This window comes from Rhincodon typus, chromosome 13 (genome assembly GCF_021869965.1).
Source record: "Rhincodon typus isolate 14 chromosome 13, sRhiTyp1.1, whole genome shotgun sequence".
NCBI lineage: Eukaryota > Metazoa > Chordata > Chondrichthyes > Orectolobiformes > Rhincodontidae > Rhincodon > Rhincodon typus.
In genome coordinates, this window is record NC_063344.1 from 40,999,299 (window position 1) to 41,015,219 (window position 15,921).

The 15,921-nt window shown below is 39.3% G+C and overlaps 1 protein-coding gene across 1 annotated transcript in view; it reads left to right on the plus strand.

Annotated features, from left to right (window-relative positions):
• Window positions 1-392: 392 nt before the first annotated feature.
• LOC109933555 (vomeronasal type-2 receptor 1-like) overlaps window positions 393-15,921 on the plus strand; it is a 24,362-nt gene continuing 8,833 nt past the window's right edge. The window contains exons 1-5 of the mRNA XM_020532571.2: window positions 393-496; window positions 10,395-10,686; window positions 12,317-12,923; window positions 12,966-13,207; window positions 15,225-15,452. Of these exons, the coding sequence (XP_020388160.2) occupies window positions 393-496; window positions 10,395-10,686; window positions 12,317-12,923; window positions 12,966-13,207; window positions 15,225-15,452 (1,473 nt within the window). The remainder of the gene's footprint in view (window positions 497-10,394; window positions 10,687-12,316; window positions 12,924-12,965; window positions 13,208-15,224; window positions 15,453-15,921) is intronic.

Sequence of the window (15,921 nt, forward strand, 5' to 3'; positions counted from 1 at the left end):
TTTAGTCAGCCTGTTTATTTGTAGCGTTAGCCAAAGACAATTGTTCACTACGGAACGACAGCCAAGACCAATGAAATGTCTGTCATGTCTTTAGTAATTGTTTTTGCTGGGAGAGATACAGGGCTCCGATTCTTGGTCCTCCTGAGACCATATCTGTGCCTGTCTTCGGCCCATTTCATGGGTTTAACCAATAGGGCTTTAGCTGGTGTCTCAAAAACCCATAAAAGCCGAGGGCCAACTGACAACCCAACTTTTTTTTCTCATGTCTTGCCAACCCTCAAATGGAGCTACGAATTTATTTAATTTTTTTGGCATGCTTAACAATTTCCGTGGCTGTCTCTGGGAAATCAACATGCAAACTGAAAGGAAAGTTTAATTTAAATAGTTTTAAAATGCCGGGTGATGTGATAATTGGAGGGATGTTTCCTATTCATTACAGAGTCGTATCCTCAAATTCTTCGTCCAGCACATCACCGCAGTCTTCGGGATGTGAAGGGTAAGCGTTCAGTTGTGAATAAATCATTGTCAGGTTATTACGAAACTGGGTAATTCCACAGTGAATTCTTGATTTAAAAAATGTTCTATAAGAAACAAAAATGGAGCAGCTAAAGGAGTAATGGAATTGTCCCTCCTTGAATTAAAATTTCAAGTTGTTTTCAGCTTTTAAATTGATCAGAACTTCAGAAAATGGCAACAGAAAGCGAGTCAAGTGGGTTTCATGCTAAATCAGTTTGCTTGCTGCCTTATTGAATTGTTTAATTCCATAATGCAATGTATTGTTAAAACTAAAAGAATGTAAAGCGCACCTTCAGTTGAATATGGGAAACCAATGTATCCTTCGGAGTGGAGACGGTTCCTGGCCCAGTTTTGTTGGGAAGTAAACTAATCTATTACTGGAGTACATAAAACAAATTGCTGGAGAAACTCAGCAGGCCTAACAGCATCTGTGTATGAACACAGAGTTCACGTTTCGAATTCAGTAACCCCTTCTTCAGAATTTCTGTTTTTGTGTGCTTCGGATCTCCAGCATCCGCAAATCTTTGCTTTAGTTATTTGTTACTGGAGTTGTGTGGTGGCATTGTTTGCCCACTGTCATTATATGGACGTTTGCATTTAAGATGTATTTAATATTTGTCCATCCGCAGATATAAGTAATCAATATGGAACCAGTATGAAACACCGTTCAAATCAATACATTTTAACGCAAACTATGTTGAAAGTTTCAGCGAAAACAAGTTAATTATAAACACTTGTATAGAACTTAACGATTTTATTATGGGCTGCAGGGCTAAATGTCAATTGCTTTCTAAACGATGTCTCAACAACGATTTAAATCGCCAGTCATGACCAAAAGACAAACATTTTCTCGAGGATATTTGCACATTCTTGCATCTTCTTTTTCGTTTTGAGAATGATCCAAGTGGCATCACAGTCAATTGGTCATTCTATTAATTCTGCAACGTACCTGCAGAGTGGAATGTTGCAAATGTAACACCATTGTTTAAAAAGGAAGGTAGAAAATGGCAACTTGTTAGCCTGACTTCAGTGTATTAGTATTTTCGAAAGTAACTGATGAACAGAGCCAACATACATTTATGAAAGAGAATCATGTTTAACAAATGTGATATAGATTAATTGGAGAATGTTACTAGCAGGTGGATGTAGCGTATTTGCATTTTCAGAAGACGTTTGGTAAAGACCCAAATAGTTAGTTGCTGAATAAAAATAAGGTGCATGGGATTGGGGTCAATATATTAGCATGGATTGAAACTTGGTTAGCGGGCATAAAACAGAAAGTCAGAGTAATGTGTCATTTTCAGGTTATCAGCCTGGATTAGTAGATTACTGCCAATGTTTAATGCCCTTCACATTCGATATCAATGATATAGATTTGGAGGACCAATTATATCACTTGCAAATTTGCAGATGGTACAAAATATGGTGGGAAAGTGAATTGTGATGAGAATGTAAAGAGGCTTCAGGGTGACTTAGACAGACTGAGTGAATGAACAAGAGCACGGAAGATGGAATACAACATGGATAAGTGTGAGGTTATCCACAATGATAGAAGGAATGAAGGTACAGAGTAGTTCTTAAGAGGTGAGAGATTTGAAAGTGTTGATGTCCAAACAGACAAACTTAGCATGCAGGTGCAACAAGATATTTGAAAGTCAAATGGTATATTAGCTTTTATCATGAGAGGATTTGTACATATGAACAAAGAAGTCTAACTTCAGTAACATGCAACACTGGTGAAACCACGCCTAGAGTACTGCGTATACCTGTGGTCTCTTTTCTGAAAGGAGAATATATTTGCAGGAGAGGGAGTGCTACCTGAGATGGTTGGACCATCCAATGAGAAGAGATTGAGGTGACTAGTCCTAAATTATGTGGCATTTAGGAGATGAGAGACTATCTGATTACCTACAAAATGCTTAAACTGATAGAATAGATTTAGAAAAAAGAAACCATGTTTTCCCTGGATTTGTGGTCTAGAAACATGGACACAATCTCAAGCCACTGAGATGGGAGAACAGTTCTTTACTCAGACGGTGGTGAATCTTTGGAATTCTCTACCGCATAGGACAGTGGTTGCTCAATCTTTAAGTAAGTGCAAGAGAGAGACTGATGAATTTCCAATTACTAATTACATCAAACGATATGGGGACAGCACAGGAAAATGTTGTTGAGCTGGATGATCAGCCAGGATCTAGGATGGCAGAGCAGTCTTGAAGGGCTGAATCCCCCACACCTGCACCAATGTTAATATGTTTCAGTGGATGGAGCAATTGTGTCTCCAAGTAAAGGTTCCAACTGCATCATCTGCATTCAACACAGTCAGGAGCTCTTTGTGTTATTGTACTTCTGGTAGTAGGTGGAGGAAATGTTAGGTTGATCCCAAGTCATCAAACAAGACTGCAGCTGTTCAAAGGATGAGGAAAATATAATAACAACATATATTTTATAGTTGGTAGCGAAGTGACTTCAAAAAACCTGCCCAAAAAGTACTAGTGGCTTCTGGATTTCTCCATTCCAGATTTAATTCAAATGCAGTGCCAAGTTAAAGGAATCTCCAGTTGCCAGGTATCAGTGATGCCATCAAGCAAAGAAAATAGCCCATTATGAACTCATAGGTTGTAAACCAGGAAGTAAAATGCACTAATATGCTGTCAATTAAAATAATTTTTATGGAGGTTTTTTGTATACATTCATAGCATGTGAGCATCATTGCCAAGTCAGCATTTAATAACCATTCCCACTTTACCTAAAGCAGGCAATGGTAACCTGCCTTTTTTGCACTCCTGCAGTCCACACGTTATTAATATTTCCTGTAAACTCTTTACCTCACTATTAACCCTTCCAAAATTTTACTCCTTTCCCTCATGTATTTATCTATTTTCTTTTTAAATGTATCCATAGCATTTTTTCATAGAATCCCTACAGTGTGGAAACAGGCCCTTTGGCCCAACAAGTCCACACCGATACTCAGAGCATCCCACCCAGACACATCCCTCTAATCTACACATCCCTGAACACTATGGGCAATTTAGCATGGCCAATCCACCTAACCTACACATTTCTGGATTGTGGGAGGAAACCGGAGCACCCCAAGGAAACCCTCGCAGACATGGGAAGAATGTGCAAACTCCACACAGACAGTCTCTCGAGGGTGGAATCGAACCCAGGTCCCTTTTGTTTTGAGAATGATCTAAGTGGCATTACAGTCAATCGGGCATTCTATTAATTCTGCAACGTACCTGCAGATTGGAATGTTCCAAAAGTAACACCATTGTTTAAAAAGGAAGGTAGAAAATGGCATCAGAGATAGTAGGAACTGCAGATGCTGGAGAATCCGAGACAACAAGGTGCAGGGCTGGATGAACACAGCAGGCCAAGCAGCATCATAGGAGCAGAGAGGCTGACGTTTCGGGCCTAGACCCTTCATGAGAAAATGGCAACTTGTTAGTTCTCGCCGCGACTCCCTCGTACACTCCATACTCCTCACTAGCCCCACCATCCCCGGCACCTTTCCCTGCAATCGTGGGAAGTGCTACACATGCCCCTACACCTCCCACCTCACCTCCATTCAAGGACTCAAAAAAACCTTCCACGTCAGACAGATGTTCACCTGCACATCCGCCAATGTGGTCTATTGCATCCGCTGCTCCTGATGTGGCCTCCTCTACATCGGGGAGACCAAGCGGAGGCTCAGAGACCGCTTTGTAGAGCACCTGTGCTTGGTTCACGACAAACGACAACACCTTCCAGTCGCATACCACTACAACTCCGCCTCCCACTCCCTGGACGACATGTCCATCCTGGGCCTCCTCCAGTGTCACAACGACGCCACCCGGAAACTGGAGGAGCAGCACCTCATATTCCGCCTTGGGAGCCTACAACCCAATGGTCTCAATGTGGACTTTAATAGTTTCAAAATCTCCCCACCCCCAGCCTCATCCATGACCAACCCTCCCTCTCATCCCTGCATCCTTGACCTGACACAACCTGTCCGTCTTCTCTCCCACCTATCCACACCTCCCATCTCATTGACCAATCCCCACCACTGCCTACCTGCACTCACCTATCACCATCCCACCTACCTTCCCTAGCCCCACCCCTCCTCTCCCTATTTATTTCAGAGCTCCCTTGCCCCTTCCCCATTTCTGAAGAAGGGTCCCGACCTGAAACGTCATCTTTCCTGCTCCTCTGATGCTGCCTGACCTGCTGTACTCTTCCAGCTCCACACTAGAATTACAAGGATGTTGCCATGACTAGTGGGTTTGAGTTAGAGGGAGAGACTGAATAGGCTGTGGCTTTTTTCACTGGAGCATCAGGTGCTGACATTTATAGAGGTTTATAGAATTGTGCGGGGCACAGATAAGGTGAAAACCACGGTCTTTTTCCCAGGGTGGGGGAGTTCAGAACTAGAGGGCATAGGTTTAAGGTGAGAGGGAAAAGATTTCAAAGGGATATGAGGGATGACCTTTTCATCAGAGGGTTGTACATGTATGGAATGAGCTGCCAGAGGAAGTGGTGGAGGCGGGGACTATTATAACATTGAAAAGGTGACTGGATGGGTATATGAATAGGAAGGGTTTAGAGGGATATGGGCCAAATGCTGGCAAATGGGACTCAATCAGTTTAGGATATCTGGTCGGCATGGATGAGTTGGACCGAAGGGTCAGTTTCCATGCTGTCTAACTCTATAACTCTATGATTTTATGATTTCTTGATGAACATCTATGAACTCTTTCAATCTACCACAGCACAACAACAATTAGACAGAACAGAATTTACTAAACGGAAGCAGCAAGACAACCTGCATCAAATTTAAAATGTTCTCTTTCTTGATTTTTGGACATTAAAATCACTGATCATAGAATCCTTACAGCATGGAAACAGGCCATTTGGCCCATAAAGTCCACACCAACCCTCTGAAGAGCATCCCACCCAGGCTCACCCTATGCCTGTAACCCTGCATTTCCCATGGCTTAATCCATCTAGACTGTGCATCCCTGGACACTGTGGGCAATTTAACATGGCCACCTAATCCATCTTTAGACTGTGGGAGGAAACCGGAGCACCCAGAAGAAACCCACACAGACACAGGGAGAATGTGCAAACTCCAAACAGACACTCACCTAAGGGTGGAATTGAACCGAGGTCCCTGGCGCTGTGAGGTAGCAGTGCTAGTCACTGAGTCACCGTGCCATGCCAAATGATATCTTTAAATGATAATCACCACATTTATCACTTTCTGTGCACATAATGCTTAATGCAGACAGCTTTTCTTTCAGTATTGTTGACTGCAATTCATTTTTTTATATTTTCCAGACTTGAAACTGACCTTCCTCCTGAACTGATTGTTGCCAATAGACTCAAAATAAAGCCTTGGTATTGCCTTCATGTAAGGGAAATTGCCATAGAAAGTGGTTGAGACCAAAACATCGAATGTTTTCAAGAAAGAGTTAGATATAGTTCTTGGACTCATTCCTGCTCCTATTTTCTATGTTCTATGAAAAACAATTGATTTTGAACTTGGATGATGACTCAGTAGAGGTCCAGGTGGCATAAGTGTCCTTTATCTGTATAACTTTACTTGTTATAAGCTTGGAAGTACCTTATTTCTCCAATGAGTCACAGCCACATTGTCAGGATAACCTTTCTACAGAACTTTCATATCTTCACACGGCTAATATCTGATGCATCTGAATCAACCAAAAATGAAAAGTTTTTTGCAACATTTTCATGAATGATTGCTCTTTCCTTCAAGTTGGTTTCAAGTACACCTATCAAAGGAAGAGACTGATTCACTATAAAGTCGATTCTTGGAGACTATTTCCCCCATTCTTTTCCTTTATTCATACACTTGGATTCTACATTAAGCAGGTTTTCTTTTGCTTAGAGTGCAATTCTGTCAAAACTTTCTTGGCGTCATGTCAAGAACTGAAAGAGTGACATGTCAAGCTTTGCACATGCACAAAGGACCATCTGTTCATCTTATTGAGTCTTGTTATGTAGTGGAACTGATCTGTCAAACAATTCTACAACTTGAACATGAAGGCAATACCGAGGCTTTATTTTGAATCTATTGGCAACAATCAGTTCAGGAGGAAGGTCAGTTTCAAGTTTGGAAAATATAAAGAAATGAATTGCAGTCAACAATACTTCAAGAAAAGCTGTCTGCATTAAGCATTATGTGCACAGAAAGTGATAAATGTGGTGATTATCATTTAAGGATATCATTTGGCATGGCACAGTGACACAGTGATTAGCACAACAAACTCTCCTTCCTATTTTTTTAACTGCAGAATGCCAGCTTCTCTCCTTTTTCACTGTCATCAGTATGAAGATGAGTAAGTGCGTCAATAATTAAACCATAATACACAGCTACGGCCAGTGTTGCCTATGCATGTGCTTCCCACCTAGTGTCAGAAAGATATTTTAGTTCAGTGAATTGGGATTCAAAACTGATTTGAATACTGCCCAGTGTTTTGTAGAAATGGAGAAAAATTGTCTGTCTGTTTCATAACAGTAAATAAAATTACAGTAAATAAGCAACAATTAACTGTAACATAAACCCTGAGCCAAAACTTGTACTTTGGGCCCCATTATCCGGGCCTTGGTCTGTTTGGGGTCCCTGCTTGTTCTTGGATTACTGGTAAGGCTCCTGTGCTGGTGTCAGGACCAGGGCTGCTGTACTCGGGTCAGGAAAGGGATCACTGTACTCAGTATGGAGACAGATACAAGGGCTGAGGCCATTAGTAACATTGGTACACTTGATATTTGTCCTACCCCAACTGCTTCCTTAATTTTTATATGATTGGCAAGAAATGGATCAAAGTTTAGCAAAGTCCTTTCAAGACAAGAAAGGTCCTGTTATCCTCTTAAAGCTAGTAAACATTCTTCTAATGTCCATGTAATTGTAATAACATGTTCCAGTACATGCCTCCAATATGATTGCTCCTTTTTCATCTGTTCCTGTAGGTTTGAATCCAAGGTTATTTGATTTGATTTTGATTTTCTCCAAGGTTAAGCCGAATTGCCTCATCAAATAAGTAAGCAAAGCTTTTCTAGAATCTCAGAACTTACATGATTTTGAACTCTAACAGGGCTTCACCAGTCATCACTGGCCAGTGTTGCCAACAATATTGAGAAGAGTATGTAGACAAAACAGTGAACACAACCAGCTGTTGGAGACTATACTGGCTAATCCTGACTGTACTTTTTTTTATCATTAATTTTCACTGATGAAACAAAATCTAATTTGATTTTTGAATGATTCACTTCATTTTCACAAATTGGCTATTCCATGTTGACACACTGAGGGACCTTTCTGTATCCAGAATGAAATGTTATTCTGAATCAATATACTCCAGAGATCATTGGACTTTGTGTACCTATTTTTTTTGGCAGGGATTTCAGACCCTGTGACATTCTCAGTTGCAGTAGTCACTTTCATACTGTGCCATGTGTTCTAGTGGAAGTGGATGCTTGTGTTTGCTTTAGGCCTCGCTGGTTCTCTTGCGTATAAGCCCTTCCTTCATGACAGTGAAATAACTGTCAACCTTTGGTCGTTGTTTTAGCTGCTGCTTCATTTTTCTCTTCTGACATCTATTTTCTTGGGTTCTCTTCATTTTTAATAGGCCTCCCTCAAATAATTAGGGAAATAAACCTGGGCAAATTCTTTGAACTCAATTCCTTATGTTTACAAGTAAAGTAGAAGTAAAGCATTCAATATATACATTTCAATAAAACTTGTATTTACTTGGTATCAAGGATGGAAAGGGAGTGCTTTTAACACTTTATTAGATTTTTAGAAAATAATGTCTGAAAGGAAGTGTTTTAAAATTTTAAAATTTTAATGCAATATATATTATTGTCTTGCAAAAGCCATATAAAACATCTTTATTTAGTGATCAAAGTGTCTAAATGGATCATGTGACTGTTCGAGGTGAGAAAGGGGTGGCTATGTAGAGATGCTTTTGACCTGCTTTGATGCACTTCAGTTCATCTGTGTGAGACACAGCAGCCTGGGAGTCTGAGTACTGCACTTCTTCAATGGAGTCAATCAAAGCTTTATGATCATGTTTGGATCATGAGGCCCTAAGTTGGAGTTATACATTGGATGTGTGATAATCTGATGCTCGCAAAACAACTTCTCGCTAATCATTCTCTGGTCAGTGTCTGTAAACATGGATTGCGGCAGCATAGCTCCAACACCATCTTGTCTATTTATCCAGTAACATTTCAGTCATGAAGTATTTTCTGACCACTGTTGTGTACTTATGAGCTTCAATTAAAGTTTGTAATTTTCAATTTTCATTTTTTCAATTTTCTGAAGTCCTGTAAATGCTTTAAGCTCTACTCTCTGCAACATCTCCCTCTCTCCTCCTCTTGTCTTTCTTCATTCTTAGAAACTCTCAAAACTCATCTTTTTCACAATTTTTTCAGCTATGCCTTTAAATTTCACACCCACTCAACCGCCCCCCCCCCCCCCCCCCCCCCCCCCCCACAGCTATATACCTGTTTCATTGTCTATTTGTTTACTTCTTCCCATTTCAGTAAAATATCTTGGAGAAATGTTCTACTCTTAAACATGGTTTTAGATTGCCATCTGGGGCTTCTTGCCATTGACAAGGTATAGTAGTTAATAGTTCTGGACGTGAACTAAAAGTCCATTAGTTGGGAGTTCAGATCTCCTACATGAAAAATTGTCAACTTTAATTCAATATATCTGGCCATTTGTGACTCTTTCAAGAAAATGGCAATGAATGCTATTTCAGATAGTTCAGTAATGTGCATCATGATGAGAAACCACTTGGTGTGGCCCATACTTAACTGCAGTCTGGTTTACTCTTACTGCCTTATGAGGTGGAATAGTAAGGCATGGCTAATAAATGAAGCAATGTCTATATTGTGAGAACAAAAAAGGGAAAAGAAAGTTCTTGCTCATACAAAAGAATTTACTAGGCCAATGTGAAAATATTTGAATAAATTATGGCACTGAGGCAGGAAAATCATTAAGCAAAATAAGGCTGCTATTCAGTACTGCAGCTATTATATACACCACAAGTCCTTGTGAAAGTAATACTTTAAGCAAAAAGGACATGCTTCAGACAAGTAGATAAGGATAATAACTGCAGCCATGCTAGTCTAAATAAATATGATCTTGCTGCATTAATGAATGATGCCTCAGCTCATTAGCTGCTGAAACTCTCCAAAAGTGGCTTTGTTACCTCTAGAAACGATTATTTTAATACATTCCCAGATGGTTTCCCATCTTCTACCCTCCATGAACATATGGTCATCCAAAACTCTGCTTTGCATATCCTACCTTGCTACAAAATGCATTCTCCTTCTGCACATTGACCTACATTGGCTCTTGATTAAGCAATGGCTTAATTTTTAAAAAAATAACCTTATTTTCAAATGCTTTCATGGCTACCCTCCCTCTGTAATCTCCTCCACAACTACAATTCTTCAAGGTGTCTCACTTCTTCCATTTTGGCCTTGTGCCTTTCCTTGATTTTAACTTCATCATCATTATTATCCATTTAGCTGCCTGAGGCTGAAGTTCTGGTATTGCCTCCTACATTATCTCTGTTTCTCTAACTTGCCTTCCTCCTTTAAGCCTCATTACTATGTACCTTTGGTCAACTGTCAAATTTTGCTTGTTAAAACTCTGGTGAATCACCTTGGGAAGTTTCATGATGTTGAGTATATTTTACATAAATACAGGTTAATGTTGCATTACCTGTTAAATTCCTCTAATCCACACAGAAAGACTTTGTTTTTGATATCTTTGATAACTACATTTTCTCCGCTCAATGTGTGGTTTTGTTAGTGTGAGATGGACTTTTCTCCTAACCTTTGTTTCAATTGTTTAACAGATTCAATTTCAGAGCTTTCCGCTGGGCCAGAACAATGATCCATGCGATTAATGAAGTCAACCAAAATGATTCAATTCTACCAGATGTACAGCTTGGGTACACAATCTATGACTCTTGTTTTACTATTTCCAAAGCTGTTGAAGGAACATTGACTTATCTGACCGGACAGGATGAAGCTGTACCCAACTACCGGTGTGGCAATGGAGCTCCTTTGGCAGTGCTGGTAGGAGCTGGTGGGTCAGCTCTCTCTATTGCAACTGCCAGAATCCTGGGACTGTATTATTTTCCTCAGGTAACAGATTTGAAATGCTGTAGTGATAAAATCTTTGTTTTATTATAATGTCATTAAGAAGATGAACATCAGTTTGGAGAGTATTGCATTAATTTGACAAATTATCCAACTAGTGTATTTACTTTAATTAAGTATTTCAGAATGTAGATTTTTAAGATACCAAATAGTAAAATTAAATGAAATGACTTGTTCGACAATTGTTTGAAATTGCAATTGAAATTGAAATATCTTACTTAAGATTACCTTACAAACAGAAGTTGTGCTTCAAGAATGAATGGTACTAAAGTTATTTCAAACTCAGACAGTTAAAACAGATTGATCCTTAGTTGTGCTTTTCAGCTGAAGATAATTGTCATTAAGACATTAAAGTTTGTGCACATTTGGATAGAAATCCATTATTCTTCCTACAGAAACTTTTGAAATTGCTGACTCAGCTCTGGGGTTTACATCACTTGCAAAGCAAAATGTGAAATGATGTTGAATGTTCAGGCTATTTAAAAGAAAATGGAAATCTGAACCTGGAATATGAAAAAAATACAATTTAATGCAAAGTGTTCATTTTAGTTAAACAAGACAATTAATTTGCTCTTGTATTTATACCTTGTCCTTTATTTAACTTTTCCAAACTAAAATGCAAAGATGAGGCACGTAGACATTTTTTATTAAAATAAAATGTTACTGATTGATCCTTGATTTTACTTCAGAGATAGTAGGAACTGCAGATGCTGGAGAATCTGAGACAACAAGGTGCAGGGCTGGATGAATACAGCAGGCCAAGCAGCATCATAGGAGCAGAGATTGCTTGGCCTGCTGTGTTCATCCAGCCCTGTCCTTGATTTTACTTTGCCTTGTTTTGTAATAGAAACGGCATTACATTTGGCATTGTCTTCCTTACTGAACAGGAATTGGAAATAAGTATTGGCTGTATGGTGTCCAGAACACTAATTGCCAGAAACTATATTCTGTTTGCAGAAAATGAAAGAACAGCTGAAATGGTACAGTGTATTGTTTTGCCAACAAATTACGTGGTGGAGTGTGAGGATTTTGGTTCATGGCCATAATCCTTCACATGTACATTGCCACATCTTGTTTATGTAAATAATGCTGAACTTACTGAAATCAGTGGGTGGGTCAATGGGCTGTTCCAATAGTTCAGAAGCCAAAGTGATTAGATCAAGAGGAATTCTAGAGAAGTATGGAGAAAATTTACAAAAGTGCATAAAATATTCATTTTAAGAGTTAGGGTGTAATCTGTGGTGATTTAAAGGGAAACTCCATGGGCTGAATGGCCAAAAATTGTTTCATCATGTACAGATTTTTAATTTGTAAGGGAATCAAGGATATGGGAACAAGGCAGAAAAGTGAAGTTGAGGATGCTCAGATCAGCCATGATCTTATTGAATGTTGAAAGAGGCTTGATGGGCCAAATGGTCTACTTCTGCTCCTACATCTTATGTTGTTATGGAAGTTTAGAAACTATAAAACAAAGTGAGGGCAAACAGTAAGTGTCCACATGGACAACAAAACTTCCTAAAAACTTCAGAGAAAAGCAGTAACTAGCTTATGTTGTTGACATGATATTGAATTGTTTTTGGTGAATATTTTAATTTATTTGTCAAATGTTTTGCAGGTGGATTACTCAGCATCTTGCTCAGTTCTCAGTGATAAATTTCAGTTTCCATCCTTTATCCGGACCATACCAAGTGATATTTTCCAGTCCAGAGCAATGGCAAAGCTTGTGATACACTTTGGATGGACATGGGTGGGGACAATTGCATCAGATGATGACTATGGGAAATATGGAATTAAAAACTTTAAAGAGGAGTTAGAAAAGGTTGGCGTATGCATCTCTTTCTCAGAGACTATCCCCAAAGTTTATGCAAGAGAGAAAATAGTTCAAATTGTAGATACAATTGAGCAATCAACTGCCAAAATCATTGCAGTCTTTTCTGCTGATATTGATTTGAGCTCTTTAATAGAAGAAGTAATGCAACGCAATATTTCAGGAAGAACATGGATAGCTAGTGAGGCTTGGATTAACTCTGCATTGATTTCCAAACCAGAATATTCCTCACTTTTAGGTGGAACTATTGGATTTGCAATTCAACGAGCTGATATTAGTGGCCTACGTGATCACCTCATTCAATTAGATCCAAGAAATTCTGGAGAAAAGCTGATCACTGAGTTCTGGGAGCGAGCCTTTGATTGCATGTGGCCTGAACATGGGGTGGATGCCAGTAGAACACTTGACTTAAAAACAACTGAGTATAATGGAACAGATGTAAAGAACAGAATCCACATTATTCCCCCGCTTTCTCAGCGGCTCTGCACAGGAAAGGAGAATTTGAATGAAATTGAGAACACATATATTGATGTATCTCAGCTGAGACTGACATACAGTGTATACAAATCCGTATACACTGTGGCAAATGCCCTTCACAATATGCACACATGTAAGACCGGGGAGGGTCCATTTGTTAATGGAACATGTGCAAACATCTCAGATTTTCAGCCTTGGCAGGTATGTTTTCAATGGTTCATAGAACTATAGGATTTATTTTACTGAATTTCTAGTTTGTAACAATGTGCTGCTTTTCAGTGAACCACACATACTAGTAAAATATACCTTCACATAGCAGAAAATTAAAGAGAGGAAATGTAATTCTTTCTAAATGTTCCGTCCAACACTCTTGCAGCCTCAGCTCTTGCCCTGTTTTATCCAGAATAATGCAGTACAACAAAGGTCATTTGGTTTTTGGTGCCTTAAACACCTCTTTAAAAGTACTATCCTATTTACTTCCACTCTCTATTACAGAAAATATTCAGCATGGTGCTCAGTTACGAGTGGTGTACCACAAAGATCTGTTCTGGGTCCCCTTCTTTTTGTGATTTTTGTAAATGATTTGGATGAAGGAGTGGAAGGGTGGATTAGCAAGTTCACAGACGATACGAAGGTGGGTCACGTTGTGGACAGTGCAGAGCGCTGTTCTAGGTTACAAAGGGACATTGATAGAATGCAGAGCTGGGCTGAGAAGTGGCAGATGGAATTTAACCCTGAAAAGTGTGAGGTGATTCATTTTGGAAGGACAAACTTGAAAGCAGAATACAGGGTTAACGGAAAGATTCTTGGCAGTGTGGAGGAGCAGAGGGATCTTGGGGTTCATGTTTACAGTTCCCTGAGAGCTGCCACCCAGGTGGATAGAGTTGTTAAGAAGGCGTATGGTGTGTTAGCTTTCATTAATAGAGGGATTGAGTTCAAGAACCGTGAAGTTATGCTCCAGCTATACAAAACCCTGGTTCAGCCACATCTGGAGTATTGGGTCCAGTTCTGGTCACTTCATTACAGGAAAGATGTGGAAACATTAGAAAAGGTGCAGAGGAGATTTACCAGGATGTTGCCTGGAACGGAGGGAAGGTCTTACGAGGAAAGGTTGAGAGAGCTACGGCTTTTCTCTTTAGAACGACAAAGGATGAGAGGTGACTTGATAGAGGTGTACAAAATAATCAGAGGTACAGATAGAGTAGACAGCCAGAGACTTTTTCCTAGGGTGGAGGTAGCTTTTATGAGGGGACATAGTTTTAAAGCGAAAGGAGGTAGATTTCGGGGAGACGTCAGAGGTAGGTTCTTTACTGAGAGAGTGGTAGAGGCATGGAATGCATTGCCGGAGAGGGTAGTGGAGACGGCCTCATTAGGGGCATTTAAGTGTCTATTAGATAGGCATATGGATGATAGTATAAGTTAGCGGTGGAGGTTAGATAGGCCTTAGGTTTAGGGTAAAAGTTCGGCACAACATCATGGGCCGAAGGGCCTGTACTGTGCTGTACTGTTCTATGTTCTATGTTCTCTTGCTCTTTCTCCAGAGCTGTGCAATTCCACTTCAGGATTTTATCTGGTTCCCTTTTGAAAATTACTTTTGAATTTGCTCTCACCATCCTTTTAGGCAGTGTATTCAGATCACAAGACATTACAAACTTTTAACCTTTCATATACCAGCTTTGGTTTGCTTGGCAATTACCCTTAAAACTGATTAGAATCTAATTAAAGGTCTCATTGCTGAAGTAGTTGTTAAAAATAATGTGACGCTCATCAATATTTATGTTTCTGAAATGTGAACAAATACTTAATAAAGGGCAAGTGAAACGCAAGTAACTTTCAAAGTTGTTCTTATCTTTAGGAACCTTGAAATATTGAACCAGACTGTTTCAAAGGTGTATTATTGTCTTTCTACTTTTCACAGAAATCAAACTTATTTTGTAAGCATGCTATGCTCAGTAATATTGTGTCACCTGTGAATTATTGACTGCATTTATGATTTAAATGTTTTAAACAGCAGTTATGGATAAATATGCTTTTTTAACATCTGGAGAAATCGTTGTTTGCTCAATGAATCTGACAGTCCAGGAGCCCATGAGAATGTACTCTGAAGAGCATATAGACAATTGAAAGTATGATTGAGAGTTTGCTGAAGATCCATCTGCATTGCTGTTTTATATTCACAAATAACATGTCTCGTTAATTTTTTCTTTGTTGTTTTTAGCTCATGTATTACCTGAAAAATGTTCGGTTTAAGAGCCTTCTAGGGGAAGAAATATATTTTGATCAAAATGGTGATATCGATGCTATATATGATATCATTAACTGGCAGAGAACCTCCGAAGGGTATATCTCTTTTAAGGTAGTTGGCAGTTATAATGCGACCGCACCCTCAGGGCAAGAGATGATCATCCAAAATGACTCTATAATTTGGAATGATGACCAGGTTACGGTATGTAAGAAATGGAGCATGCATTTCTCTTAAAACAGATGGCTTGTGTAATTATTATGTGTGTTTGTTAGTCAAGGAGGGTAAGTCAAACATGGATTAATATAACTGTAAATTACCTTTGAACTTGAATATTGCTTCACGAAGTCAAAGTAATAGCACTTTAAGTTTGTGAAGTGGTAAATAATTTGCCCTTTTCAAAAATTCAGTGTGTTAAATTGTGTCAAAAATTGAATATTAACCTGGAATGAATTTCAAGCAGGCAGCACTACTGTCATTAATTTACATTTGATTGGACAACATCTGACTTGATTGTTCAGTTATTGGATGTAATTTTAAAAAAAATTCCAAAGTGCTTCTAGAAACGTGAGATAACAAGGTGTAGAGCTGGATGAACACAGCAGGCCAAGCAGCATCGGAGGAGCAGGAAAGCTGACGTTTCGGGTCGAGACCCTTCTTCAGAAAATTTCTG